A 26,642-nucleotide genomic window follows, 5' to 3' on the forward strand; every position below is an offset into this window, starting at 1 on the left:
GAACTCAATTCATTAACTTCTATTACAAGAAAAGCAAATGATGGTGGAGGCCTGTCATTTAGGCCATTCAAAAAGCTGAGGCAGGAGGATGACCAGTTAAAGGCCAGCCTGGGCTAGAATGAGCTCAAGGCCAGTCTGGGCTATAGAGTAAGACCCTGATTTTAAAGTACCTGGAGTTGTGGCACAGCAGAGGAAGCCCTGCCTGGAATCCCCCAGTGAAGGGCTGGAGGCGTGGTCAGGGTGGAGCCCCGCCTAGAATCCCCCAGTGAAGTGCTGGGGGCGTGGTCAGGGTGGAACCCCACCTGTAATACCCCAGTGAGGGGCTCAGCAGTAGTGTGTCTGCCCACAATACTGCCCACCCTCCATAAGGTCCATCTTAAGCACAAAGGACAGAAAAGAAGAGAAGGAGAGGTGTAGACTTGATCTCTAACCCCGGCCCTATAAGCACAGCACCTTCTCCTGCTAGGTAGGAATCCCAGGTCTCCTTCAACCTGCACCATAAAAGGCAGAGAAAGGTGACCTCGTTGTGAGCGGGCAGTGCTGAATGAACTTTTGTCGGTGTGCACCCTTCCTGTGGCTCCCCTTACAGACGGTCTGGAGCACGCCAATTCCTGCTCTCCTCATTTTATTAGAAGCAGTTGCCTCAAGCCCCATCTTCCTTGGGGGACTCGAGACAATCAATGTGTTATAAATTAACCATCTGGGCTTCATCCTGGGAACATGCCACATGGCTACCGGCTGTCTGCTCTCCATCCAGACGCTCTGCCATCGAGGACCGCTCAAGGCCCCTCAACCTTGCTGGCGTCCTGGGCTCAGCACGCATCTGCCTCTCTCTCCTCTCTCTCTGTCCTGCAGGGCACCAGGCTCAGCAGTATTCAGAATAGTCTTCCTCCACATAGTTGGAAGGGAACCAGCCAATCTGGAGACAGAAGAAAACCCCATGAGAAAAATCTGTCATCTTCGCCCCTCATCACAGCAGGCTGGACCCCTCCTGCCGTGGGGCCTTCACACCTGTTGTTACTCCACTGTGTATGCCCAAGGATGGCCCTCTGCTCATGTGTCACCTTGTCAGTAAAGTCTTCTGGTCACCCTGCTTAACAAAGTAAGCCACACCCACTCCACACACATCTAGCCCTGATCGTCCTCCACAGAGCTCATCATCATCGTGACATAATAATGAATGATTATGTATTCTGCTGATTGACAGGATTAACTGCTAAGCCAACTCCCCTCCCCCATCACAACGTGAGGTTGACAAGGGCGGGGAGTTTTGTCTCCTACTCAGCAGACTCCCAAGAGCCTAGAACAGGTCCCAGGGCTCAGTAAACACTTTATTAATAGTTCTTGGAATGTTGAGTAGACAGATGGATAGATGGGTGGGTGGGTGAGTGATAGATGGATGGATAAATGGATGGATAGATGGATGGATGGATGGATGGATGGATGGATGGATGGATGGAAGGATGGATGGATAATTGAGTAGATAAGTGCATGGATAGATGGATGGTCATAGATACATTAGTGGATGGGATGGATGGGTAATGAATGGATGGATGGGTGGGTGGATGCATGAATGGATGGATGGGTAGCTGGATGAACTGGTGGATAAGTGGATGGGTGGGTGAATGGCTAGTGCATAAATACATGAGTGGATGGGATAGATGGGTGGGTAGGTGGGTGGGTGAGTGGATGATGAGTGAATGGGTGGGGTGATAGATGAACAAATATATAGATGATTGATAGATAAATGGGCATGGTGGGTAGATGATAGCTTGATGAATACATGGGTGGAAGGACGAGTGGGTAGAGAGACAGACACATAAACAGAAAGAATGGTTGCACAGAGATGGGTGACTTGCACATGAATGCCTGGATGAACCCTGTCTGCCCCAGACCTGCTTAAACAGTCTAAGTGACTCTCTCGACCCCCAGCTGAATGTGACAACAAATGTGTTTATCATCTGAGCATTTCTCTAAATCATGGGAGCTTTGTGACATGTTTCCCCCAATAGAACAGAAGTTCTAACCAGTGTCCTTATCATCATTCAAAAAAATACTGAGAAAACTTTCGAGCAAGGAGGAATGCTAGATGCTCAAATTCATCAGAGGATGACATGGAGAAGGGCCTCCATCCATACAGTACAAAGTAGGAACTTAGCCAAAGCGAGCTGGCCTGAAGCACCTTCAGGAGCATCTTTCTCCTTCTAACTAGAACCAGAGTGGGCAAAGAGCACTGTGGTCACCCCAAGTCTGCCTCTCCATGCATTCAATAGTTACTGAGCACCTACTATCTGCCAAGCCATGTGATGCAGCAGTGATCGAGACAGATTCCTCCTCTGCATCTCCCATATTTGTCGATCACCCTCTCACTCCATAATTTGCATACACTGGGGAATTTGTCTGATGAATGCATGAACTGATGGATGGGTGGGTTCTGATGAATGGGTGAACTGGTGGATGGGTGGGTTCTGTGGAATGAATGAACTGATGGATGCGGTTCTGTGGAATGAATGAACTGATGGGTGGGTGGGTTCTGATGAATGAATGAACTGATGGGTGGGTGGGTTCTGATGAATCAGTGAACTGGTGGATGGGTGGGTTCTGTTGAATGGATGAACTGATGGATGGGTGGGTTCTGATAAATGAATGAACTGATGGATGGGTGGATTCTATGGAATGAATGAACTGGTGGATGGATGAGTTCTGATGAATGGCTGAACTGATGGATGGGTGGGTTCTGATGAATGGCTGAACTGATGGATGGGTGGGTTCTGATGAATGGATGAAGTGATGGATGGGTGGGTTCTGATGAATGGATGAACTGATGGATGGGTGGGTTCTGATGAATAGATGAACTGATGGATGGGTGGGTTCTGAGGAATGGATGAACTGATGGATGGGTGGGTTCTGATAAATGAATGAACTGATGGATGGGTGGATTCTATGGAATGAATGAACTGGTGGATGGATGAGTTCTGATGAATGGCTGAACTGATGGATGGGTGGGTTCTGATGAATGGCTGAACTGATGGATGGGTGGGTTCTGATGAATGGATGAACTGATGGATGGGTGGGTTCTGATGAATGGATGAACTGATGGATGGGTGAGTTCTGATGAATGGATGAACTGATGGATGGGTGGGTTCTGATGAATAGATGAACTGATGGATGGGTGGGTTCTGAGGAATGGATGAACTGATGGATGGGTGGGTTCTGAGGAATGGATGAACTGATGGATGGGTGGGTTCTGAGGAGTGGATGAACTGGTGGATGGGTGGGTTCTGAGGAATGGATGAACTGATGGATGGGTGGGTTCGGGAGACTGAACTCGGTCTTCAAGTTTATAATGCAAGCACTGCACCAGCTTAGAACCTTTCCAGCCCACTGGCAGCCATTTTATTGCTTTAACCTTTTTATTCCTTACCCTCCTAGCCTCTCATCACCCTAACCTCTGGAAGGGTGGGTGAGGAGCTCCCCTGCTTGGGGTCCTCTTTCCCATCACCATCCTGACCACTCCCTGGTGTGACTGCCTTGTTAGAGGTCACATGATCTCACTGTTTCACAAAGACAGCCATTGGAAATGCTCCCTTTGCACTCAGAAAAATCTCTAGCTCATAGTGTGTTCTCAATAAATAGATGTGGGTGGGAAAATGTGTTAAATCTCAGTGTCCTTTTGCCCCTCAGACTAAGGGTGACCTGCATGGGAGCCACACTCCATCCCACCACAGCCAAGCCACGCCCCCCACACCCCACCCAGTTAGCCCTCCCCCTCCTGCCTCACCCGGCCATAGATCTCCCCACGCCACCAGCCCTGCTGTCCCTTCTTGTTGAGGATCTTGATGATATCACCCTCCTTAAGGGACAGTTCCGATCGGTCCCGGGCACAGAAGTCGTAGCGGGCTTTGGCGGTGCCGAAATACTTGGTGCTTCCAGCTGTGAAGAGAAAAAGAGATGCCTAAGCGTCTGAGGTAAATATCAGCCACCGTCTGGGGACAGTGTAGAGAGGGACACGCTCTCGGGATGGTACCACCTAGCTGAAGGGTCTCTTTGATGGTTAGCTTCAACTGTCAACTTGACCCAACCTAGAATAACCTGGGGAGAGAGTCTCAGAGAGAGAGATGTCTGCATTGTGTTGGCCTGTGGACATGTCTGTGGGAGTTGTCTTAATGAAGTGAATTGATGTGGAGATCCAGCCCACCATGAGTGGCACCATTCCCTAGGCAGCGGGGGGGGGGGGGGTCTTGGGCTGACTAAGAGTGGACAAAGTGAGCGGAGCACAAGAGAGCAAGCACACATTCATCTCTCTCTGCTCCTGACTGTTGATGGGATGTGGCCAGCTGCCTCAGGCCCCTGCCTCTGTGGCTCCCTCACAGGGATGGACAGTAACCTAGAACTGTGGACTAAAGTAAGTCCTTTGTCCCATGTATTGCTTTCCATCATGACATTTATCACAGCAATAGACATGAAACCAGAGCATCCACTGGGTGACCTCTAGGCTGAAGGGACACAACTCTACTCCCAACACTATCCTCTCAGGCCAAATTTAGAAAATTTAAATATTTTAAGTAAGGTTTCATGATGTAGCCCAATGTGGTTCCAACTCACTATGTAGCCCACACTGAGCCCAAATTTATCACCATCCTGCCTCAGCCTCCTGAGTGCTGGGATTATAAGGATGCACATCACACGTGGTGAGACCAGGTTTTCAATCATTTTAATGGTGTTTCATATATAGTCAATTTCTGTACACCTGTACGTCCTTAACTTCATATTAAACTCAGATACACAGAGAAGGTAGACTATATTTTAAAAAGTCATTAAGGGTGGCTGGAGAGGTGATTCAGGGCTTCAGTTCCCAGCACCCACATGGAGGCTCCAAATCACCTGTAACTCCAGTTCCTGGAAATCTAACACTCTCCTCTGGATTCTGTGGACACTGCACTCAAGTGCACAGAGCAATACACAGACACACATGTATACACATGATTAAAAATTAAAAATAGGGGCTGGAGAGATGGTTCAGCTGTTAAGAACACTTGCTGCTCTTCCAGAGGACCTGAGTTCAGTTCCTAGCACCCACATTGGGCAGCTGTAACTCCAGCTCCGGGGGATGTAGCACCCTTTTCTGGCCTCTGCAGACACTGCACTTGGGGTAGTTTGAATGTAATTGGCCTCCATAAGCTCATAGGGAGTGGCACTATTAGGAGATGTGGCTTTGTTGGAGGAAGTGTGTCACTGTAGGAGAGGGTTTTGAGGTCTCATATATGCCCAAGCAATGTCCAGTGCCTCAGTCCACTTCCTGTTGCCTTCTGATCAAGATGTGGCCAGCACCGTATCTGCCTGCATGCCACCATACTCCCTGACATGATGATAATGGACTGAACCTCCGAAACTGTAAGCGGGTCACCCCAATTAATTGTTTTCCTTGAGAGTTGTCATGGTCATGGCGTCTCTTCACAGCAATAGAAACCCTAACTAAGACAGAAGTTGGCACCATGGCCAGAGGTACTGTTGTGATTGTTAGCATTTAGGCATCTGTACTGGCCTGCCCTTAGGGTCCTGACAGGATGTATCCTCAGCTGCAGCCACTAAGAGCGTCCACTGTGCACATTTGCTACGTTTCCTTATGAAAGGCAGGCCTTGCCCACCTCCCGTCTCCTTTCTCTTTTCCTTCCTCATCCCCAGAGACCAGTCCCTGCCCCCTTCTCTGCCCTTTCTCTCTCCCCTCCCCTCAATAAACCTCCTATATGGACCCTGTTATATGGTGTGACTCCTTCCCACCATTTTAAAAGTACAACAGTGATAGGCTTGACCATGGTTTTGTTTGGAGTAGTTTGGACTTTGGGAGTTTGAGAGCAAGTGGGATGCTTTAAGCACTGCTTAACGTGCCCTACTAGTAGGAGCATGGAAGACAGTAGTGCTAAGAGTGATTTGAACTGTGAGGGGCATACTCAGCAATTTTTAGAGGAGAAGAATTTTAGTATGTTGCCTAGAGATCATTCTTGTGATATTTTGGTGAAGAATGTGGCTGCTTTTTGCCCTTGTCCAAAGAGTCCACCTGGGGTCAAAGTGAAGAGTTTTGGATTAATTGTGTTAGCAGAAGAAATCTTAAAACAACCAGCTATAGATTCTGTCACGTGGTTATTAGTGGTAACTCTAATGAAGATCTATAATGAAAAATAGCAAGCTGAGCAAATAAAAACACAAAATGTACAGCTTGAGAAAAGGGGCACCAGGAAGTGGAATGGAGCTAAGTCTTGTGTTCAATAAGATAAATCGATGAAGAAATTGATTAAAGGGAATGGTGATCCCAGAGCAAGATCCCACCCAGATAAGTTTCCAACTTGTGAAAAGGAATTAAAGAAAAGCTTAGAGCTGGGTGTGGTGGTGCACGCCTTTAATTCCAGCACCCAGAAGGCAGAGGCAGGTGGATCTCTAAGTTTGAGGCCAGCCTGGTCTACAGAGCAAGTTCCAAGACAGCCAAGCTTAGGTAGTAAAAGACAGAAAGCTGGTGAAGATGTAGTTAAACAAGGGGGCCATGTTCCAGCCCTGCTGGGGGATGTCTTTCCATACGCTGTGAACATATGTTGTTCCCATTGGTTAATAAATAAGCTGCTTTGGACTATGGCAGGGCAGCTTAGAGACAAGTGGGAAACCGAAGGAGAGAAACAGGAAAGAGAAAGGAGGAGTCTGGAGAGAGAAGCCAGCACCACCAGGAGAAGTAAGATGTGAAAGTATCGGTAAGCCATGAAGCCACGTGGCAGCTTATAGATAAATAGAAATGGGTCAAGTTATAAGAGCTGGCTAGCAAGAAGCCTGCCACAGGCCATGCAGTTTGTAAATAATATAAGCCTCTATTTGTTTACTTGGGTCCAAGCAGCTGCAGGACCACGGCTGGGCAGGACCAGAGAAAACTTACGGCTACACAGCCCCAGTAAGCAACAGAACTTGTCAGCTTCTGTCACATGACTCTAGCTTCAGAGTTAAGGATAGAAGAAATGGGTTACGGAATTTGCCTCTGTGCCTAAAGAAAGCTAGGGCCAGGCATGTGTTAAGGATGTCCCTGAATGGAGGCCTAGTAGAGAGGCCTGTGTGTGAAGCTGCAAAGTTGAAGCCCGGATTGCCTTGGAGAACCCAAGATACTGGCGATGCCAGAGTCATGGGATGGCTGCCCAGGAGAGCTGCTAACAGGGAGTGGAACCAGCCCAAGAGAAAGAAGTGTGCTGCAGTCAACAAAGCTGAGTGGAGTTGGAGATCTGAAGAGTGCTTTGACATCAGACATGGAGGCGCAATGTTTGGAGTTTGCCCAGCTGTTTTTCGGTCTTGCTTTGATCCAGTATTTCCTCACTATGCTCCCTTTCCTGTGTTTTGAAATGCTAACATATATCCTGTGCCATTATATGTTTAAGTTTATTATCTGTTTTTTTTTTAAGTTTTATTTTACAGGGAATTAATTACAATTAAGAGACTGCATGAATCTCAGAAGAGACTTTGATCTTTTGACTTTTCAACATCATTGAGACTATGATAGACTATGGGGACTTTTGAAGTTGGACTAAATGCATTTTGCATTATGATATTGTTACAAGCTTATGGGAACCAGAGAGTGGAATGTGGCAGTTTGAATGTAATTGGCCCCCATAAGCTCACAGGGAGTGGCACTATTAGGAGATGTGGTCTTGTTGGAGGAAGTGTGTCACTGTAGGGGGTGGGCTTTGAGGTCTCATATATGCCCAAGCCATGCCCAGTGCCTCAGTCTACTTCCTATTGCCTTCTCATCAAGATGTGGCCAGCACCATATCTGCCTGCATGCCACCATGCTCTTCTTCATGATGATAATGGACTTAACCTCTGAAACTATAAGCAACCCACCTCAATTAAATGTTTTCCTTATCAGAGTTGCTGTGGTCATGATGTCTCTTCACAGAAACCCTAACTAAGGCAGCACTTGGGTGGCATACACACACACACACACACACACACACACACACACACACACACACACACACACACATCAATCTTTAACAAATAAAAGGAGAAATCTCCAATATCACACAATGGCACATAAAGGGGCAGGCAGGCCCTGGAACCCCTGGCTCTCCCTCCACGGAGAGAAAGTGCTGTGCAGCCCCCCAGCCTGGGGTGTCCCCCTACCTGGCGGCTTGCTAATGGCTCTCCGCTCAGGCTCCTTGTAAGGGAACTGCAAGGTGGTGTCCAGCGACTTGAAGCAATCTTTGAGAGAATTCTGCTGATAAAACTCCACCAACTCCTGGAAAAATAACCACAGAACAGTTGTTCTCCCAGCTGGCCAGCCCACGGCAGAGCAAAGCCCAGGCCCTGTCTGCACTCCAAACAGCAACTTGGTGGCTGACTATGATGGGGAACTCCTTCCTCTACTGGAACAGCAAGGACCATCCTCGGAAGGGACCCTGCCATGAGCATTATTGACCATCACCTTGAAAGACCTAGACTTACCCTGAGACAAACCTCTGGGCATGGCTGCACTCAGATGAGGTGGGAAATTCCACCTGAATGTGAGTGGCACCATCCAAGGCTGCTGTCCCAGGGAGAATAAAAAGATGAAAGCAGGCCGGGCAGTAGTGGCGCACGCCTTTAATCCCAGCACTCAGGAGGCAGAGGCAGGCGGATCTCTGTGAGTTCGAGGCCAGCCTGGTCTACAGAGGGAGATCCAGGACAGGCACCAAAACTATGCAGAGAAACCCTGTCTCGAAAAACCAAAAAACAAAACAAAACAAAACAAAACAAAAAAAAAAAAAAGAAAGAAAGGAAGGAAGAAAAATGAAAGCAAGCTGGGCACCAAACCACATCGCTCTCTGCTGCCTGACTACGGATGCCTCATGCTCCTGCCCCACACCTCCCTCCAGGACAGTCCCCAGCCTCCAGCTGTGAGCTGGAAAAACCTGCTTTACCATGTGTTCGGCCACAGCAATGAACAAACTCAACAATAGACTACCACAGGCTGAGGCTGGTTCTCCAAGCAGCCAATTCATTTTACTTCCTGCCGAGGTTACCAAAGAGGCTCACCAAACCCAAGGCCTCCCATAGTGCCCATGCCTTTATAATTAATAATCATGTAAGCACCAGCCAGCATGCACACCACACATGACCAAAGCCTCCGGGAACCCTGAGTGTTGAGGATGTTCACAACTCTCCCATTTCACATTTATTTGTTTGTTGTTTGTTTATTTATTTATTTATTTGGGGAACAGGGTGCTACAGAGCGCATGTGAAGGTCAGAGGTCAACTTTCAGGACCCAGTTCTCACCTTCCACCATGTGTGTTCCAGGGGTCACACTCAGGTTCTCAGCGTTGGTGGTAATCACCTTTACCCGCTGAGCCATCCTGCCCGCCCTCTCTCATTCTATAAATAGAGACAATAAGTTCTCCGCCCAGGTCCCACAGCGGGGACAAGACGATCATGGGTGGCAGCTGAGATCAATAGCTCAGATCTGGCCTCTGTGAAAGACTTTAGATTTGATTTCAACTTCCCAGTTTGTTGGGTTTATGGGTCTTTCTCCCACAAATGGCTCATGCTGACGCCATAGAATCAGTTGGGCCCAAATTCAAGAGTGTTCCACAAACAAAGTGCCCCATTCAAGAACTTCAGGTTAAAAAATGCCATTATCATGAAAAAAAAATTAGGGGTGGGGCAGGTAGGATGGTTTAGTGGGTCACGCTCTGTCCACAGCCCCAGACCCACGTAACGGTGGAAGGACCTGACTCAACACTTGTTAAGTTATGAATTTGTCAATGTCCTCAGTTTCCTCAAAGATCTACTGATCATGGGTAAGGCCCACGTGACGTGCGCACACCAATCAGTTTCAAACGCCTAGAGGAAGATAAAAAGCATTAACAGTACACCAAACACTAGCTAAGCGCTCATACATTCTCAACGAGACAGGCAGTCGCTCAGGTCATGTGGAGCCAGTGTGGAGACCTGTAACCATCTGGGCTCTGGTAGCCTGTGAAACGGGAAGGCAGAGGGTGGGCTGACTCCAGTCAGCCGGGAGGGGTGGTGGTGAGTGTGAACACATCTGTGTGTGGGTGTGGGCATGCGTGTGGGGACCAGAGGTTGACTCCAGGTGTCCCCATCTATCACACTCCACCTTATATTTTGAGTCAGGGCCTCTCACCGAGCCTGGGGCCCCCCGGTTGCCTAGTCAGGGAGGCACTTGTCTCCAGTTCACCAGGGCTGGGGTTACAGGCATTCACCACCACACCTGGCTTTTCTGTGGGTTCTGGGGATCAAACTGAGGCCCCTTGGGCACTTTATCTATGAGCCTTCTCCCCAGCTCAGCCTGTTTGATATTAACAGACACCCCTGTGAGTGCCCAGCACTATTATCTGTCTTTTCCACACAGTTGGTCCTTAGGGAGATGAGTTCATGGTCAACGTCTCCCTGGGAAGGGCTTCTCTAAGTATAAAGTGAGGACCCTATGACATGGGTGCAGACATGTGCCACACAGGCTCTGGGCAGCTTCTGTGGGGGTGGGGGCAGTGGCCCTTACCGGAAGACCCCGGAAAGCCTTCTTCTCCGTGATCCGGTATAGCCCCTCTGATGTCATGATTTTAATATGTTTGACCTCGACGTTATACCTGAAGCGAGGGAGAGAAGAATCAGATGGTTGAGTCCCGAATCTGAGGAGCTCTACCACGCCTCCACCCAGGCTGCAAGCCCCAAGGATGGAAGAATCAAGCTGGACTCCTTCAGGGATGGGGATCCCAACCCATCCTCCTGGGGTCTCTGCCACTGTGAGCCTCCCATTCTTCATCTTCTACAGAAGTTTTCTTTCTCCCTGAGATAGCTCATCCTGGGTGTCAACCTGACAGGATTTAGTGACCTCTGGGTGCATCTGTGAGGGGATTAACTGACAGGGCAAGTTCCTCCTGGATGTGGATGGGAACATCCCCGGGACTGGAGTTCTAAACTAAGTAAAAAAGGAGAAAGCGAGCTGCATTCATCTCTGTTTTATGTCAACTTGACACAGAGTCATCTTGAAAGAGGAAACCTCATTGCAAAATGCCTCAGTAAGATCTGACTGTAGGGTGTTTTCTTAATTAGTGATTGACAGAGAGGGCCTAGCCCACTGAGGGTGGTGCCGTCCCTGGGCTGCTGGTCCTGGGTTCTTTAAGAAAGCAGGCCGAGCAAGTCAGGGAGCAAGCCAGTAAGCAGCACCCTCCATGGCCTCTGCCTCAGCTCCTGCCTCCAGGTTCCTGCTGTGACTTCCCTCAGTGATGGAGTGTGATGGAGTGGAATTGTAAGCTGAATTAACCCTTTCCTCCCCAAATTGCTTTTGGTCATGGTGCTTCATCACAGCCGCAGAAACCCTAAGACATTCTGCCCTCTGAGTGTGGGTGCGATGTGACCAGCTGCCCCATGCTCCTGCCACGGCACCTTCCCCATGGTTTTCTCCAATCGTGAGGTGGACAAACCCTTTCTCCATTCAGTGGCTTCTGTCAGGATTTTGTAAATCCCACTACCTCAGGGATGTGTTGAGAAGCCACAAAGAGCCTGCGAGAAGACAATAGTGTCCTCGAATAGAGAGGGAAGAGTCCACCGTGCAGCCGGAAAGATGGTGGAATAGGAAGGATGGGAAGAAAAAGGGCTTCGTTAGCCTGGTGAGTCACAGAACAACAAAAATGGAAGGGACCCTGGGCATGGCGGCGGCGCTCGCCTTTGATCCCAGCACTCCGGAAGCAGAGGCGGGTGGACCAAGGGGAAAGACGGGCATTTCTGCCAACAGGAGAAGCTAAGTAACACAAAAACCCCTAGAAATGCTTTTTTTGTTTAATCGTTGAGGGGGTCACTGAGATGGCTCAGCCGGTAAAGGTGCTTGCCACAAAGCCTGACAATTTAAGTTCAACCCCCAGACCCCTCACATTGGAATGGAAGAACAGACTTTCGCAAGTTGTCCTCCGGCCTTCACAGTGCACCATGGTACACGCACACACAGGAAACAAACTTTCGTTAAATTGCTGAGCTCTCGCAAAAGTACTGGAAAACCCCAAAGCTAAAAATAAAGGTGGAATCAGGGGCGGAGTGACCGGGGCAAATTAACTCCCTAGCTGCCGCGTTGAGCTTAGCATCCAAGGCGGCTGCGCCTGGCGGTCACGTGCACACGTGGAGTGGGTCCTGGTACTGCGGCCACTCTCCCCATGCATGCTTCATGGGCTCCCCTCCACGGACATCTGCACTTTGCACGCTCCAGGGACCTGGAGCTCGGGGATTAGGCCAGGCTGGCCAGCGAGGTCCTGGGATCCTCCTGCCTCTCAGTCCCCAGGGCTGGAGTCACGGGCACAGCCAGACCTGGCTTTAAGTGGCTGCTGAGAATTAAACCGAGGCCCACAAGGTGATCTGAAGGGCACTTTTCAAACCAAGCCATCTCGCCAGCCCCTATCCTGGGGTACTTTTCTGAAACTATTGTGCAGATGCAAATCAAGACCACAGTGACTGCAGTCATTGCAGCTGTCACCAAGACAAGACACAGCCAAAATTCCAAAGAGGATCGAGGCCTGTGCACAGTCTGCTGGGATCACAAACTCACGATGAAAACTAAGCTAGAAAAACACCACCCCTCAACTCAAGGAGACAAGATATATGTAGGGGCTGGGGAAGTGGCTCAGTCAGTAAGGGCTTGTTGCTCAAGCATGAGGACCCAAGTTCGATTCCCAGCACCCACTTAAGAAGACCAAGGTGGACGCCTTTAATCCCAGCACTCGGGAGGCAGAGCCAGGCGGATCTCTGTGAGTTCGAGGCCAGCCTGGGCTACCAAGTGAGTCCCAGGAAAGGCGCAAAGCTACACAAAGAAACCCTGTCTCAAAAAAAAAAAAAAAAAAAAAAAAAGAAGACCAAGGTGGGGTAACACTTGTAACCCCAGTCCTAGGTGGGCAGAGAGAGGTGGGTCCCCAGCCCGCATAGCCTATTCTCAATGAAAAATGATGCTTCAAAACTCAAGGTGGAGCTGGGCCATGGTGGTGCACGACTTTAATCCCAGCACTCGGGAGGCAGAGGTAGGAGGATCTCTGAGTTTGAGGCCATCCCGGTCTACAGAGTGAGTTCCAGGACAGCCAGGACTACACAGAGAAACCTTGTCTGGGGAGGAGGGGACAAACTCCAGGTGGGGGCTGCTGGTGGTTCAATGCATAAGGAGCTTTCCACAAAGCCTAACAACATGAGTTCAATCCCGGAGACCTACATGGTGGAAGGAGAGAACTGACTCCTGCAAGTTGTCACCAACCACTACATGCCTGCTGCAGCATCCACATGTGGACACATGGGTGAACGACCACAAACAATAAATAATGCAAGTAAAAGTCACAGTTCAATGGCGGGATGTAAGTTAGTGCAGCATGGAGACCAGGAGATCTGTCCTGGGGCAGCTAGGTTTTATATCCCAAGGACAAACGGTCAGCATATCCACGTGATCCTAACAAGCCTGTATTCATTGCAAAACTATCAACGACACCCAGGACACGGAATCAACTAAGGTGTCTGTAGACGAAGAAACTGTGACAGACACACACAGTGGAATATTATCCAGCCACGAAAAGGATAACATCCTGTCATTTACAACGTGGAGAAAGTGGAGGATGTTATGTAGTAGAGTAAGCCAGACACGGGAAGACAAGTACCACAGCTTCTAATTCACACATCAAAGCTAAAAGTGTTGGCCGCAAGAGTAGAGGCAAAAATTGCATCAAGGGAGAGAAAGGAAGAGGGAACAAGACAAGGGAGAGAAGAGGAGGAAAAGAAGTAAAAATCGGTAGAATGCAGTAGTTCAACAAAAGGTGCGTGTGGACAGTGTACACTTTTAGACAGTAAAAGCCTAGACACGCTTGGCAAGCCCAGGTCGGAGGGGTGCGGTCAGAGAGGGAGGAGCCCATATCAGAGGGGCGTGGTGAGGAAGGGAGGAGCCCAGGTCAGAGGAGGCGTGGTCAGAGAGGGAGGAGCCCAGGTCAGAGGAGGTGTGGTCAGAGAGGGAGGAGCCCAGGTCGGAGGGGGGTGGTCTGGGAGGGAGGAGCCCAGATCAGAAGGCCTGGTCATAGAAGGAGGAGCCCAGGTCAAAGGGGCGTGGTCAGAGAGGGAGGAGCCCAGGTCAGAGGGGCCTCAGGGAGAGAAAAGTTACTTAATGCTGATGGCGAATTCCGCTGTATCCTTCACCCTCTGCCGCACCAGGTAGGTCCCATCAGAGCGGTTGGTGAGGATGCCCTCGGCTCCTGCTCGCTCCATGGGGCCAGCATACCTGCAGGGACACACCTGAGTCAGTCATGCCAAGGGGTGCAAGGTTGGGGTGCAGCTAAGGTTTTTGGGGTCCTTGGAATTTGGCCGTTTGCTGTGACGGGCATTTTCCTGAGCTCACACTGGACACTCATCTCTGTGAGCACCAGAGTAGAAACCCAGTGAGGTGTCAGCCTTGTATACTAAGGTTAAGGGGAAGGCTGTCAAGAGGGCTCAGAGGTGAAGGAGCTTGCTGCCAAGCCTCAGGACTTGAGTTCAATCCAGGGAGTCCTCTGGATGAATCGAGAACCAACTCCCACAAGTTGTCCTCTGACCTACACACACGTGCACACACAGACACATGCACATACATACACACACATACACACATGCACAATAAGTGTAAAAAAACCACTTAAGTAAAGGGAAGCCTTAAAATAAATTAATAGTATTCAATGCAATGTTTAAAAACCCAAAAACAATGAAGTCAACTGAAAAAGGAATGAAGCCTATGCGTGGCCACAGTGTGGCCTACACCAGGCTCCGTGTAAGAACCAGACACCAAAGAATGCACAGCGTGGGACTCCATGTGGGGCACGGCCACAGCAGGAGAGTCCAGAGGCAGGGAGTGCATTTGTGGGTGCTGGGGCTGGTCAGGAGAATCCCTCCTGTAGGAACGGGACTAGGGAGTGGGAAGAAGTTTCTGGAACTAGAGGCGATGGCTGCAGTCCATTCTAAATGCACCCAAACATACCGAATACGAATATAAATACAAATACACTGTCATGTGATGTACTTATGTCCTTTGAATTCCTTTATTACTGTTATGTTGCATGTGGAGCTTGGCATCAGTCTTCTCCTCCAGCCGTGACACAAAGGCTTGTTTTGTGCCCTAAACTCAGGTCCCCCAGCTCAGCAGCAAGTGCTCTTATCCTCTGAGCTGTTTTCACCGGCCTTGTCTGTTTCCTTATACAATACACGCTGAAGTATCCATACTTATGTGTGTAACTACATGTAGAGTGTATTATGATGATATATGTAGCATGAATAACACAGTTATGTGTAATGTATAACTATACATATGTAACTGCACTTTTATATATTGTGGCATATATAATGCAACCTATTTCTATGTAATCAGCATCATCACCATCACCTTCAGAACCATCCTCATCACCATCACTGTCATCACCACTACTGCCACTATCACTCTCACCACAACTACCATCACCACTATCACATGAACCCCAATCACACCTTCCTCTCCACCATCACCATCCTCATCACCACCATCACCACCACCACCAACACCATCCTCAACACCACCATCAACATCACCAGCAACACCATCCTCATCACCACCATCAACACCACCAGCAACATCGTCCTCATCACCACCATCAACACCACCAGCAACACCATCCTCATCACCACCATCAACACCACCAGCAACACCATCCTCATCACCACCATCAACATCACCAGCAACACCATCCTCATCACCACCATCAACATCACCAGCAACACCATCCTCATCACCACCATCATCACCAGCAACACCATCCTCATCACCACCATCAACATCATCAGCAACACCATCCTCATCACTACCATCAACATCACTAACAACTCCATCCTCATCACCACCATCAACATCACCAGCAACTCCATCCTCATCACCACCATCACATCACTATCATCATCACCACCATCATCTCCATCATCAACACAATCACCATCTCCACCATCACCATCATCATCATCACCACCATCATCTCCATCATCCCCAACACTACCCATCACTATCATCAGCATCAACATCACTATGCTCATCACCAGCAACACCATCACCATCATTACCACCATCATCACCACCACCTCCATTACTGTCCCTGTGACTTTAATAATTGCCCAGTCACCTTCCTTCCCCCCAAGTCCCTCCCCAGCAGCTCTTGGCTCAGGGTAAACTCAGAAGTGCTTGGGATCCAAATAATAAATTGCTGATTATCCTGAAAACTTCCACATTCAGCCTGAGTTCTCTCTTGACAACACACACACACACACACACACACACACACAGACACAGACACACATACATACATACATACATACACACACACACACACACACACACACACACACACACACACACCATTTTAAAATAAGAAAATGTGATTGTACTCACCAGAGATGCACGGACAAGTCCTGAGGAGGACCCTGGGAACACAGACAAAAACCCAGACTCAGAGAAGAAGCCCTTGCCTGGAAGACTTCAGGGACACCTGCTCATATCCACTCCACTAACATCTGCTGCTTGGGTACTACGTTTCAGGCACTGTGCCACTCAAGGGAAAACAACACTAGAACCCGGTTGACTTCCCTCATGTCTATACATCACATACAACACACATACATTAGCCTTAAGCCAAAGGTGCTGGCCACCTTTCCAGCATGACCCAACCTGGGAAGACAGTCTCAAGGAGAGACTGTGTAGATCAAGCTGCCCATGATGTGCCTGTGGGAGATGTTCTTAATTATGTTAACTGATACAGGAAGCCCAGCCCACTGTAGGTGGATCATTCCCCAGGCAGGGATCCTGAACCATATGAAAGAAGATAAACTGAGTAGAGTATAAGCAAGTGAGTAGGTGACCGTGCACCTAGTCGTTTCTCTCTGATCTTGACTGTCAACGTGATGTGACAGCTGTTTGAAGTTCCTGCCTTGGCTTCCCTACAATGATGGGCTGTAACCTGGAATCACAGGCTGAAATCGACCCCTTTCTCTTCCAAGTCACTTTCTGTCAGGCATCTTATCACAGCAACAGAAATAAAACTTGGACACCAGGAATGGTGTTCCCTTCCTTCAATGGTGGACAAAAGTCTACACAATATGACAGATGCATAAAGTGGCAGGTCTACAGAGGACACGGAAGGAGAAGAGAGAAGTCCTGGAGGAAAGAGGGGATAGCGGGACTGAGGAGGAGGGGGACGGAGGAGAAAGAGAGAGGGGTGAAAACAGTCAAACAACGTGGCACACATGTCTGACAATGGCTTTATGAATCCCGTGGCTGCATGCAATGAGTATCCCCCACTTAAAACTATATTGAAGGAGGATTTTCTGATTTGCGCAGATCATAGAAATCATGCCTTCCAGCAATGATGGGTACGTGGTGGCATGTGGATAGAGAAAAGGGACAGTGCTTCCTAGGCAAGCTGTCCACCACTCAGCTAAATTTCAAACCTAAATGATGTATATTTGTGTTATTGTTTAGAATTTATCAGGAGTGATGGGGATGGATTCAGGGCCTTGTACATAAAAAGCAAGTACTCTAAACCCTAGTTACATCTCAGCCCCTCACTGGGGGGATTCTAGGCGGGGCTCCACCCTGACCACACCCCCAGCCCTTCACTGGGGGATTGTAGGCAGGGCTCCACCCTGACCATGCCTCCAGCCCCTCATTGGAGGATTCTAGGTGGAGTTCCACCCCTGACCACACCCCCAGTCCCTCCCTGGGGGATTCTAGGCGGGGCTCCACCCCTGACCACGCCCCCATCCCCTCACTATGGAATTCTAGAGGAGGGCTCCACCCTTGTGCCATGCCCTAGACCTTGAGATGACCAATCAGTATTACCCAATCAGGAAGGAACAACGGAGTTTGAAACTCATAACATAATTTGACATTACAGAAATTTAAGTTCACACAGAGGGCATATATATGTGGCATGAAAGTAAAAGAGAACTGTTCGGGAAGAAGATCGGGAACAGGAGGAAGGGGAGGAGGAAGAAAGGGAAGGCAGCTGGGGATAAATGTGAACAAAAGACAATGATGTAAACAGAAAACCGTCATTAGGAAGCCCATTGTTTTGATGCTAACTGGAAGTTGATTTAGGGCTAGCAAGATGGTCAGTGAGAAAAGGTTCTTGCCCACAGGTCTGACCACCAAGTTCAATCCCCAGGATCTGTATAGCAGAAGGGGAGAACCAGCTCCCACGAGTGTCCTTCAACCTTCACGTGTAAGCCACGGGAGGCACACCCACACACATACAAAATAAATGACTGTAACATGCACTATTTTAAAAGTGAATCGAAACTACTGAACTTGAAGGCTGTGGCCCCGGTAGATGAGCCAAGCTCCAGTCAATGGCCTCACACCCATGAGTGTGTGGGCAGCACAAATTGAACTCTGGGTTAATTTTAAAATAACAAACAAAAAGAACGTAAAGTTGGTAGGGATGAGAGTGGATTTGAGAGGAATTAAGGGCATGAATGGTGGGGGAATATGGTGAAAATATATTGTGTGCATGTACAAAATGCTCTAAGAACTGATTTTAAAAAATGTATTTTTAGAAGAAAAAGAAAAAATAACAATGACCATGGAACCACTGAGAAGAAATGACAGCTCTGTCCATCAGGAGAGTGGCCAGAAGAAGGAGGCCATGATGCCTTCACAGGACTCTGTTTAGTGCTTAGGAAAGAAGCCAGGGACTGGCCCACCTCCTGGGCCTCTGCCCGCCCCATACAACACCCCAAGAAAAGTGTAAGTTATTTCATAGAAAAAGCAAGAAGCTTCCACAATCAGCAATCATATGCTGACTCCAAGGTGGCTCAGTGGAGTAGACAAAGCCTCGGTTTGGCAAGGTGTGACCTGCCATGACGGACAGGATGGGTAGGGACATGACAGATGGATACATAGATGATGCATGAGGGATTCTCAAGGTGACCTCCCTGGTTGGTTTCGTCCGCCAGGCCTCTATCTGAACCCTTGACCCTAACAATCCCGAATCGAGGCACTCACGTGGACGTAGGGACGCACTCTGTTACAGGGGAACCAGCCGACATCATTCGTAGCAGTATTTCTTCCCTAAAAATGCAGGAGACAAAAGCATGAGCAGAATTTATAGGTATCCATTCGCACGTGTGTGTGAGAGAGTGAGAGACAGACAGACAGACAGACAGACAGAGAGACTATGCACTCACCTGCATGCATACATCTATTTCTCCTCTCAATGGATACCATGTTTATTCATCTCTCACTCACCATGAGGAATCAGGGACATATTTCAGAGGTAGAGGCCCTGCCTAGAATCCCCCAGTGAGGGGCTGGGGACTTGACCAGGGTGGAGCCCAGCCTAGAATCCCCAGTGAGGGGTCAGGAGTATGGTCAGGGATGGAGCTCCCGCCTGGAATCCCCCACTGAGGGGCTAGGGTATGGCTCAGCAGATAGAGTTGCTTAGCACCCTTGAAGCCCACAAGATCCACCCCAGCACCACAAGATTAAAAACATCTAATCCATAGAATTAAGATATTGTGGTGTCCTTAGAGCTGCCAAGGAGTTCCAGGCTCCCAGGAAGGTAGTCATCCCCGGATATCTCCACTCATATACCTATCCCACAGGGACCCACTCCAGAAACTCATGAGACTGTGGCCCCACTCCCTCAGGTTCCCTGCACCCATAACCATGACCTCGTCTACACTTGGACTCCTCTGGAAGCAACTCAAGGGCCTCCTGAGGCTGGGCCCTGACCCCTCCATGTCACCCGTACTTATAACTTCATGCCTTGCCCCTCGCTCCTACAGCCACAGTCCATACCTCCCACCAGTTGTGTTCAGCCTCTGCCTTAGTGAGCTCCACAATGTCCCCAGGGTTGAGCCGCAAAAATACTCCAAAGGCTCCAGGTGGGGGAGGGATCCCATAGTACTCCTGAAACACTTCCATCTTAGGCAGGCCTGGAGGTGGAAGGAGACAGAACAACATGGCTAACAGAACACTCACAGCTGTGTCTAAGATGAGAAAAACTGATAGTACCAAGTGGTGGTGAGAGTGTGAGGAAACTGGAATTCAAGCTGAGCAGCATGTACTGAAGTGTATCTGCGCCGGATCCCAGCAATCCCACTGCAGCTTACACACTAGGCAATGCATACACAGCTGCCTAGAAGTAGAGCCCCCGCCTAAAATCCCCAGTGAGGAGCTGGGGGCGTGGTCAGGGCGGAGCCCCCGCCTAGAATCCCCCAGTGATGGGCTGGGGGTGTGGTCAGGGTGGAGCCCCGCCTAGAATCCCCAGTGAGGGGCTGAGGGTGTGGTCAGGGTGGAGCCCCGCCTAGAATCCCCCAGTGAAGGGTGGGGGCGTGGTCAGGGTGGAGCCCCGCCTAGAATCCCCAGTGAGGGGCTGAGGGCATGGTCAGGGTAGAGCCCCTGCCTAAAATCCCCCAGTGAGGGGCTGGGGGCATGGTCAGAAGTGGAGCCTCCTCCCCCTCCTGGAGTAGCATCCAGTTGCTCCCCTCATAGCACTCTGCACACTCACCCAGTTCATTCCTTTTCTTTTCCTGGGCCCTTCGATGTAGCTTGTCCTAGAAGGAGAGATAAAGAAAGTAGGCACCTATTCCCAGCCAGGCGACTCCTTAGCTCTTCACTGTCCTTGTCCAGCCAAGGACGGTGATGCCCACTGCTAGGGTCTCCTGGTTCCTCTCTCATGAGCCTCTGTGATTTCCCAAGTACAGAATGAAATTGGATCTTACCTTCTTCATAGTGCCTGAGAAATCTACGGAAGGGAAAAGTGCATAGTTCAGAAAGAAAATCCCCCCACAGAGAAGCAAGCCCACCTCCCTCACATTGGCCGAGAAATACCTTGCCCATGGCGGCCACACGGAGGCACTCTCCCCAGACACTCCTTGTGTGCAGGTGCCCTGCACCTGTGACAGCGATATCCCTGGTAGAATGTGCCTCTGGAATGCAGGAGAGATAAAGGAGAGTCATGGGGTGTTACTGGTACCCTAACCATCAACACATGTCCTTTGGAAGGAAGCAAAGGCCAACTGTGGGGATGCATACCTGTCATGCCAGCATTGGAAGGATGAAGCAGATAGTATGTCCAAGTCTAGCCTGGGCTACTAAGGCAGACACTATCCGAAAGAAGGATAAGGGAGAAGAGAAGAAGGAAGACAGGTAGAGGAGGAGTAATGGATCACAGTAGGGCTTCCCTTCTCTCAAGCAGGTGACCAGTGAAGGATCTCTCTCTACAGAGGAAAGTCTGAGAAAGCCCAAGGCTCAGGATCTCCCACATACCCACCTGAGTAACATCTGACAGGCCTTGCAGGAAGTGGTCTCCTCAAAGGAGAACATCTGGAAGTCATGCCCATTAGCTGCGGCATTCTCTGGGTAGATGTTGGAGCTGGAGAGAGAATTTGAAAGCAAAGAACCAATATGTCATCCCATACATGGACGAAGAGCATTCTACAGAATAAAGGTATTGCAGTATCCATGCATGGATGTTTGAATTGCATCCACCTTCAGGCTACTGTGAGTCAGGTGCTGTGCGTATCAAGGAGAGAGGAAGCAGGTGGGCAGGTACCATAAGGGCTAGGAGAAGGAGGGAGAGCGATAGTTTACAGGGTACAGGGTCTCCTGTGAGGTGATGGCAGGGTTCTCAGCTAAGAGGTGATAATGACACATTTCTAATGTGTTAAATGCCATGGAATTGTAGCTATAAGATGTTTGGGGTTTTGTTATACAACTTTCACCTCAACAGAATGAAGAGCAGGTGGAGGGGGGAGGCAGAGGAAGAGAAGGAGGTGAAAAGAGAGAAACAGATGGAAACGTGGGAAGGGAGTGTGTACACAGAGGCAGAACTGGAGAGGGGAGAAGAAAAACTAGAGAAAGAAGGAAAGGTAGAGGAGAAGGAGATGAGAAGGTCTTCGTTTTTTATTTTTGTCCTGTTGTGTTCAGTTTATCGTTACTGCTGGTTCAGGTTTTTCATTTTATCTTTTGGGTTTTTGTTTGTTTTTAGTTTATTGTTGCTGGGGTTGGTTTGGTTTGGTTTGGTTTGGTTTGGTTTGGTTTGGTTTGGTGTGGAGAGTGAAGCAAGCAACAGGAGAAGGGGACTCACATGGCCATTTCAAACTGTTCCATCCACTTCTTCTTCAGCTCCCGAGTCTTGAAGAACAGCTCATAGCCCTGGGCGCCTTGATCCTCGATGAGAAGGAACATATGGCTCCACTGTATGTGGAGAAATGGGTCTCAGATTGAACCCCCTGCAGAAGGCAGGACCACATCCCACCTTCCCCTCATCCCTCGGGGTAGCAAACCACTCCTGCTGCTGGATATGTGCATGGATGTATTCACACAGGGCGCCATCTAGACCATCCAAACACACATCCATAAGCCCAAAAGCCACACACAGCCTTCCGGACAGCAAGCCATTATTTGTGTGTTTATTCTCTAAGGGGTAGAGGGAAGAGAGGAGGAAGGAGACAGAAGAATGGAAGAGAGAGCTGATGCAAGAGGGAGATTTCCACTCTGTTGTGGAATATGACTATGCAAAGGTGTGTTACATTTGTTTCTGCTGCATTTGTTTAACAATGTAAGGATGTGTGTTTAAGTATGTAAAGATGTGTTTCATTTGTTTAGCCTTGCCTGCCCAAGGCACCTGATTGGCCTAATAAAGAGCTGAATGGCCAATAGCTAAGCAGAGGAAGTATAGGTGGGGCTGGCAGGGAGAGAAAATGAATAGGAGGAGAAATCTAGACTCAAGAGAAACTAGAGAAGAAGAGAGGAGAGAATGAGGGAGACGCCCAGGGCCAGAAGGCAGGCAGCCATCAACCAGCCAGACACGGAAACAGCAAAAAAGTACGAGAAGGCAAAAAGCCCCGAGGCAAAAAAGTAGATAAAGAGAAACAGGTTAAGGTAAAAAAGCTAGCCAAAAAACGAGCTAAGCTAGAGCTGAGCATTCAAGACTAATAATAAGTCTTTGTGTCATGATTTGGGAGCTGGATGGTGGCGCAAAAGAAAAAGCCTGGTATATAACTCAAACATCATGTCCACACTCTGACCAGTGGAATCTTGTAAACAGCCCACATCCCCTCTCCCTCACCCATCACTGTTGGGATCCTGTGTTACTTTCTTTGTAGAATCCCTTTCCTTTCCATCCTTAGTTCCTACAATGTAAGTGTGATGGCAGAGCGGATAATGCCTGGGTTTTTGATATTTTTTATTGTTTTTTGTTTTGTCCCTTGAGGTCTGTGTTTCTAGTTGGTACTTGCTATTGTGTTCCCAGTACAGAAACTGAGCCCAGGGCCTCCCACAATCACTCAACAGCTAAGCTCATCCCAGACTGGCTCTGAACTCACTTTGTAAACAGGCAGGCCTTGGACTTGAGGTCCTCCAGCCTCAGACTCCCAAGTAGCTCAGATTACAAGTCTGCACCACCAAGTCCACCACCATGTCTATGCCAGCACCCTCATGAATGATGCAGACATATAAGGGCTCAGCATTGGGCAATGGCTCAGTCAATGAAGTGCTTGGGGACCTGAGTTCGAACCCCAGAACCTACATTAAAAATATCAGGAGTGGCCAGATGGTGGTGGCACACAGTCTTAGTCCCAGAACTCTGGAGGCAGAGGCAGGCGGATCTCTGTGAGTTTGAGGCCAGCCTAGTCTACAAATCAAGTTCCAGGACAGCCAGGGCTGTTACACAAAGAAACCCTGTCTCAAAAAAACGTGTGTGTGTGTGTGTGTGTGTGTGTGTGTGTGTGTGTGTGTGTGTATCAAGAGTGATGTCCCAGAGCTGGGGAAGCAGAGATGGGCAACCCTCTAGGTCACCCTGATCAGCTGGACAGTCTAGCCGAAGGGGCAAGCCCCAGGTTCAGTGAAGAAAAAACAAAACATAACAAGGTGTTGGCTGGCCCCTGAGGAATGGCACCTGAGCTAGCCTCTGGACTCCAACTTACACACAGAGTAGAATTTTTAAATGAGAAGATTAAAGAGCAAGTAGTTAGAGACTCTCTCTCTCTCTCTCTCACACCCACACGCAGGGGGCCCCAAGGCCAAGCTGCCCAAGCACCAGTCCTGCCGACAGAGCCCACCTTCTTGTTGTCTCGCTCCCCGGAGGAGTCATCCCGAACTTGGAAGCTGTGCAGGTTCACCGAAGCCTTGAGGTCATAGGAGTCCCCGCGGCGCTTACAGATGAGCAGCGCTTTGTCCAGCAGGAAGGCATACCTGGAAGCCTCCAGGTCAGGGGCCCGGGTCTGACCCCTCACCCTTCCAACCCACCCACCCCCGTCTCCCAGGCCTCTCCCCTCCTGCAAGGTGGATTCGCACCCTGACCTTGACCAACTCAGTCAAGCTCACCCACGTGATCTGAGTTGGCGCAGCCCTGTCGGACTTCACTCAACCACACATCCGTCAAGACTCCATGTGACAGTTAAGGTGATTCCACCAACCTTTCCATCTATCAATCAGGCCCCGTTCCTCTACTTGACCCAGTCTCCTCTCCAAATTTAGGGACTTCGCCCACACGTCTGTTCGGAAAACTGGCCCCACCAAGAATCCTTCAGATATATCTTGGCTCCACTCATCTATCTAGGCATCTAGCCACGCCCCCTGGCCAGACTGCACCTCAGATCCATGTTGACTCTACCTACTTGCCTGTCTAAATACCTGGCCTCATATGGGCATGGTGTCTCCTTCCTTTAATTCCAGCACTCAGGAAGCAAAGGCAGGTACATAGATCTCTGTGAATTCAAGGCCAGCCAGAGCTACCTGGTGAGACCCTCTCTCACAAACAAGAGACCCTGACCTTACACAGTTTCACCTCAAATCTATGTTGACTTGCCCACCTATCTAGAAATCAGATGCCACTTACTGCCCAAGCCTCACCCCATACTCAGATTGACTCTGTTCCACCTTCCACCAAAGCACTGGCCCTGCCCACGCCCTCTGCTCCTCCCTTGGTTCAAGTTGGCTCCACCCACCTGTCCGTCTTGGACCGACGTTCCACTGAGGCAATCTTGAGCTCACCGTCAATCTTAGGCCGACCATAGTTGGCCAGAGACTGGTCCTACACAGTAGGCAGAGTGGAGTTTAACCGTGGATCTCCAGAAGGGGATCAGCACCCTGCCCATGGGTCCACACCCTTGGCTCACTGGACTTCACCCCTCACCAGGTTCTCGATGGACAGCTGGAAGTTCGTGATCTGCCGCAGGGTCTCGTTGTCCCTCTTGACCTCATTCACACACTGTGCTAGGTCCTGTGGGCAGGAAACGGTAGGACAAGCTTCCTTGCCTGCACCCCTGGCCCAACCCCTTCCGTGGGCAGTAGAGGATCAGCCCCCACCAGGAGGCAGAAAGGTTGCTGCCAGCCTGGGTACCCAACCAGCAACACCCACTCCCTCACCCTCATGGCGTCCAAGGCCAATCGCAGGTTCTCCTTTTCCGTGGCATCTTGCGTGTGTTTCACTAGCTCCTGTGTGGACCAAGGAGTCAGGTGTCACCTGGGCCTGCCCCTAGCCCCCAGAAGAACTTCCAACCGATGCTGACCCACCAGGTCCTCCTAGAGGCTGGGGCATGACCCAAAAGCTGATGCATCCAACCCCTCAAGCCAGCTCTTCCCTATCTAGGCACAGCTTAGGATGCTGTAATGATTCATTTTAAAGGTCGTGTTGACAGTCAAGAATCACCTGAGAAGAGAGTCTCAGTGAGGGACTGTCTAGACGGGGTTGGCCTGTGTGTGAGTCTGTAGGGATTGTCTTAATTGTGTTCATAGAGGTGGGAAGACCTGTCCCATGTGAGTGGCACCCCTGCCGGGGTCTGGTTTCTGGACCTATATAAGTGTAGAGATTGCTCTAAGCCCAAGTGAGGGACCATTCGTTCCGTTGGCTCTGCACTTGATTGTGGGCGTGGTTAGCCGCTTTGACTTCCTGCCTCGACTTCCCAAGATGGTGGACTATAACCTCGAAAGTGAGCTGACTAAGCGCTTCCTCCCTTATGGTTGCCTGTGTCTGGGCGTTTTCATCTCAGCAAGAAAAAGGAGACTAGAGCAGCACCCAGCCACAGCCAGGGAGCCCCCGCCTTGTGACGGCACCTGGAGGAGGAGGTGGTATTTCAGCACCCGCTGCATGGGCACCATCAGCAAATCCCGCAGGGTGAATCGGCCGTTGTTGGCTCTTTGAGAACATTCCTGGCAGGGCAGAAAACAGGAGCATCATGGGAACCAGATGGACGCGGGAGGGATGGAGGGAGGCAAAGGGAGGGGAGGAGGAGGAGGAGAGGCAGGGGAGGACAGACAGACAACAGTACAGATGGTTCAGTCTGTAAAGTGCTTGCCGCATGAGGAACTGACTTCCATCCCCAGAACCCAGTTAAAACAAACAAACACTAAAGATAAAATAAACTGGGCGTGTTGGTGCAGGCAGCTGTGAGCTCTCTGCCAGTCAGCCTAACCAAACCAGCCAGCCTCAGGTCCCAGTGAGAGACCCTGTCTGAAAAACAAGGTGCCAGGGCTGGCGAGATGGCTCAGCAGGTAAAGAGCCTTGCCAACAAACCTGACAGTCTGAGTCCGGTCCCTGGCACCTCCACAGACACACTGTGGCATGTGCACACAGAGAGAGCAAATACACAAATAAGACATAAA

At 49.7% G+C, this 26,642-nt stretch overlaps 1 protein-coding gene across 1 annotated transcript in view; it reads right to left on the bottom strand.

Annotated features, from left to right (window-relative positions):
* Positions 1–608: 608 nt before the first annotated feature.
* Positions 609–26,642, bottom strand: part of Vav1 (vav guanine nucleotide exchange factor 1) — a 51,617-nt gene continuing 25,583 nt past the window's right edge. Inside the window, exons 10-27 of the mRNA XM_059251773.1 lie at positions 26,094–26,189; positions 25,407–25,475; positions 25,174–25,260; positions 24,986–25,071; positions 24,098–24,230; positions 22,123–22,232; positions 21,307–21,408; positions 20,865–20,962; positions 20,756–20,778; positions 20,542–20,587; positions 19,830–19,966; positions 19,035–19,100; positions 16,425–16,456; positions 14,148–14,264; positions 10,530–10,617; positions 8,155–8,269; positions 3,782–3,933; positions 609–919 (exon numbers count right to left, since the gene is read on the bottom strand). Of these exons, the coding sequence (XP_059107756.1) occupies positions 866–919; positions 3,782–3,933; positions 8,155–8,269; positions 10,530–10,617; positions 14,148–14,264; positions 16,425–16,456; positions 19,035–19,100; positions 19,830–19,966; positions 20,542–20,587; positions 20,756–20,778; positions 20,865–20,962; positions 21,307–21,408; positions 22,123–22,232; positions 24,098–24,230; positions 24,986–25,071; positions 25,174–25,260; positions 25,407–25,475; positions 26,094–26,189 (1,611 nt within the window). The 3' untranslated portion in view covers positions 609–865. The remainder of the gene's footprint in view (positions 920–3,781; positions 3,934–8,154; positions 8,270–10,529; positions 10,618–14,147; positions 14,265–16,424; positions 16,457–19,034; positions 19,101–19,829; positions 19,967–20,541; positions 20,588–20,755; positions 20,779–20,864; positions 20,963–21,306; positions 21,409–22,122; positions 22,233–24,097; positions 24,231–24,985; positions 25,072–25,173; positions 25,261–25,406; positions 25,476–26,093; positions 26,190–26,642) is intronic.

Source organism: Peromyscus eremicus, unplaced genomic scaffold (genome assembly GCF_949786415.1).
Source record: "Peromyscus eremicus unplaced genomic scaffold, PerEre_H2_v1 PerEre#2#chr22_unloc_1, whole genome shotgun sequence".
Lineage (NCBI taxonomy): Eukaryota > Metazoa > Chordata > Mammalia > Rodentia > Cricetidae > Peromyscus > Peromyscus eremicus.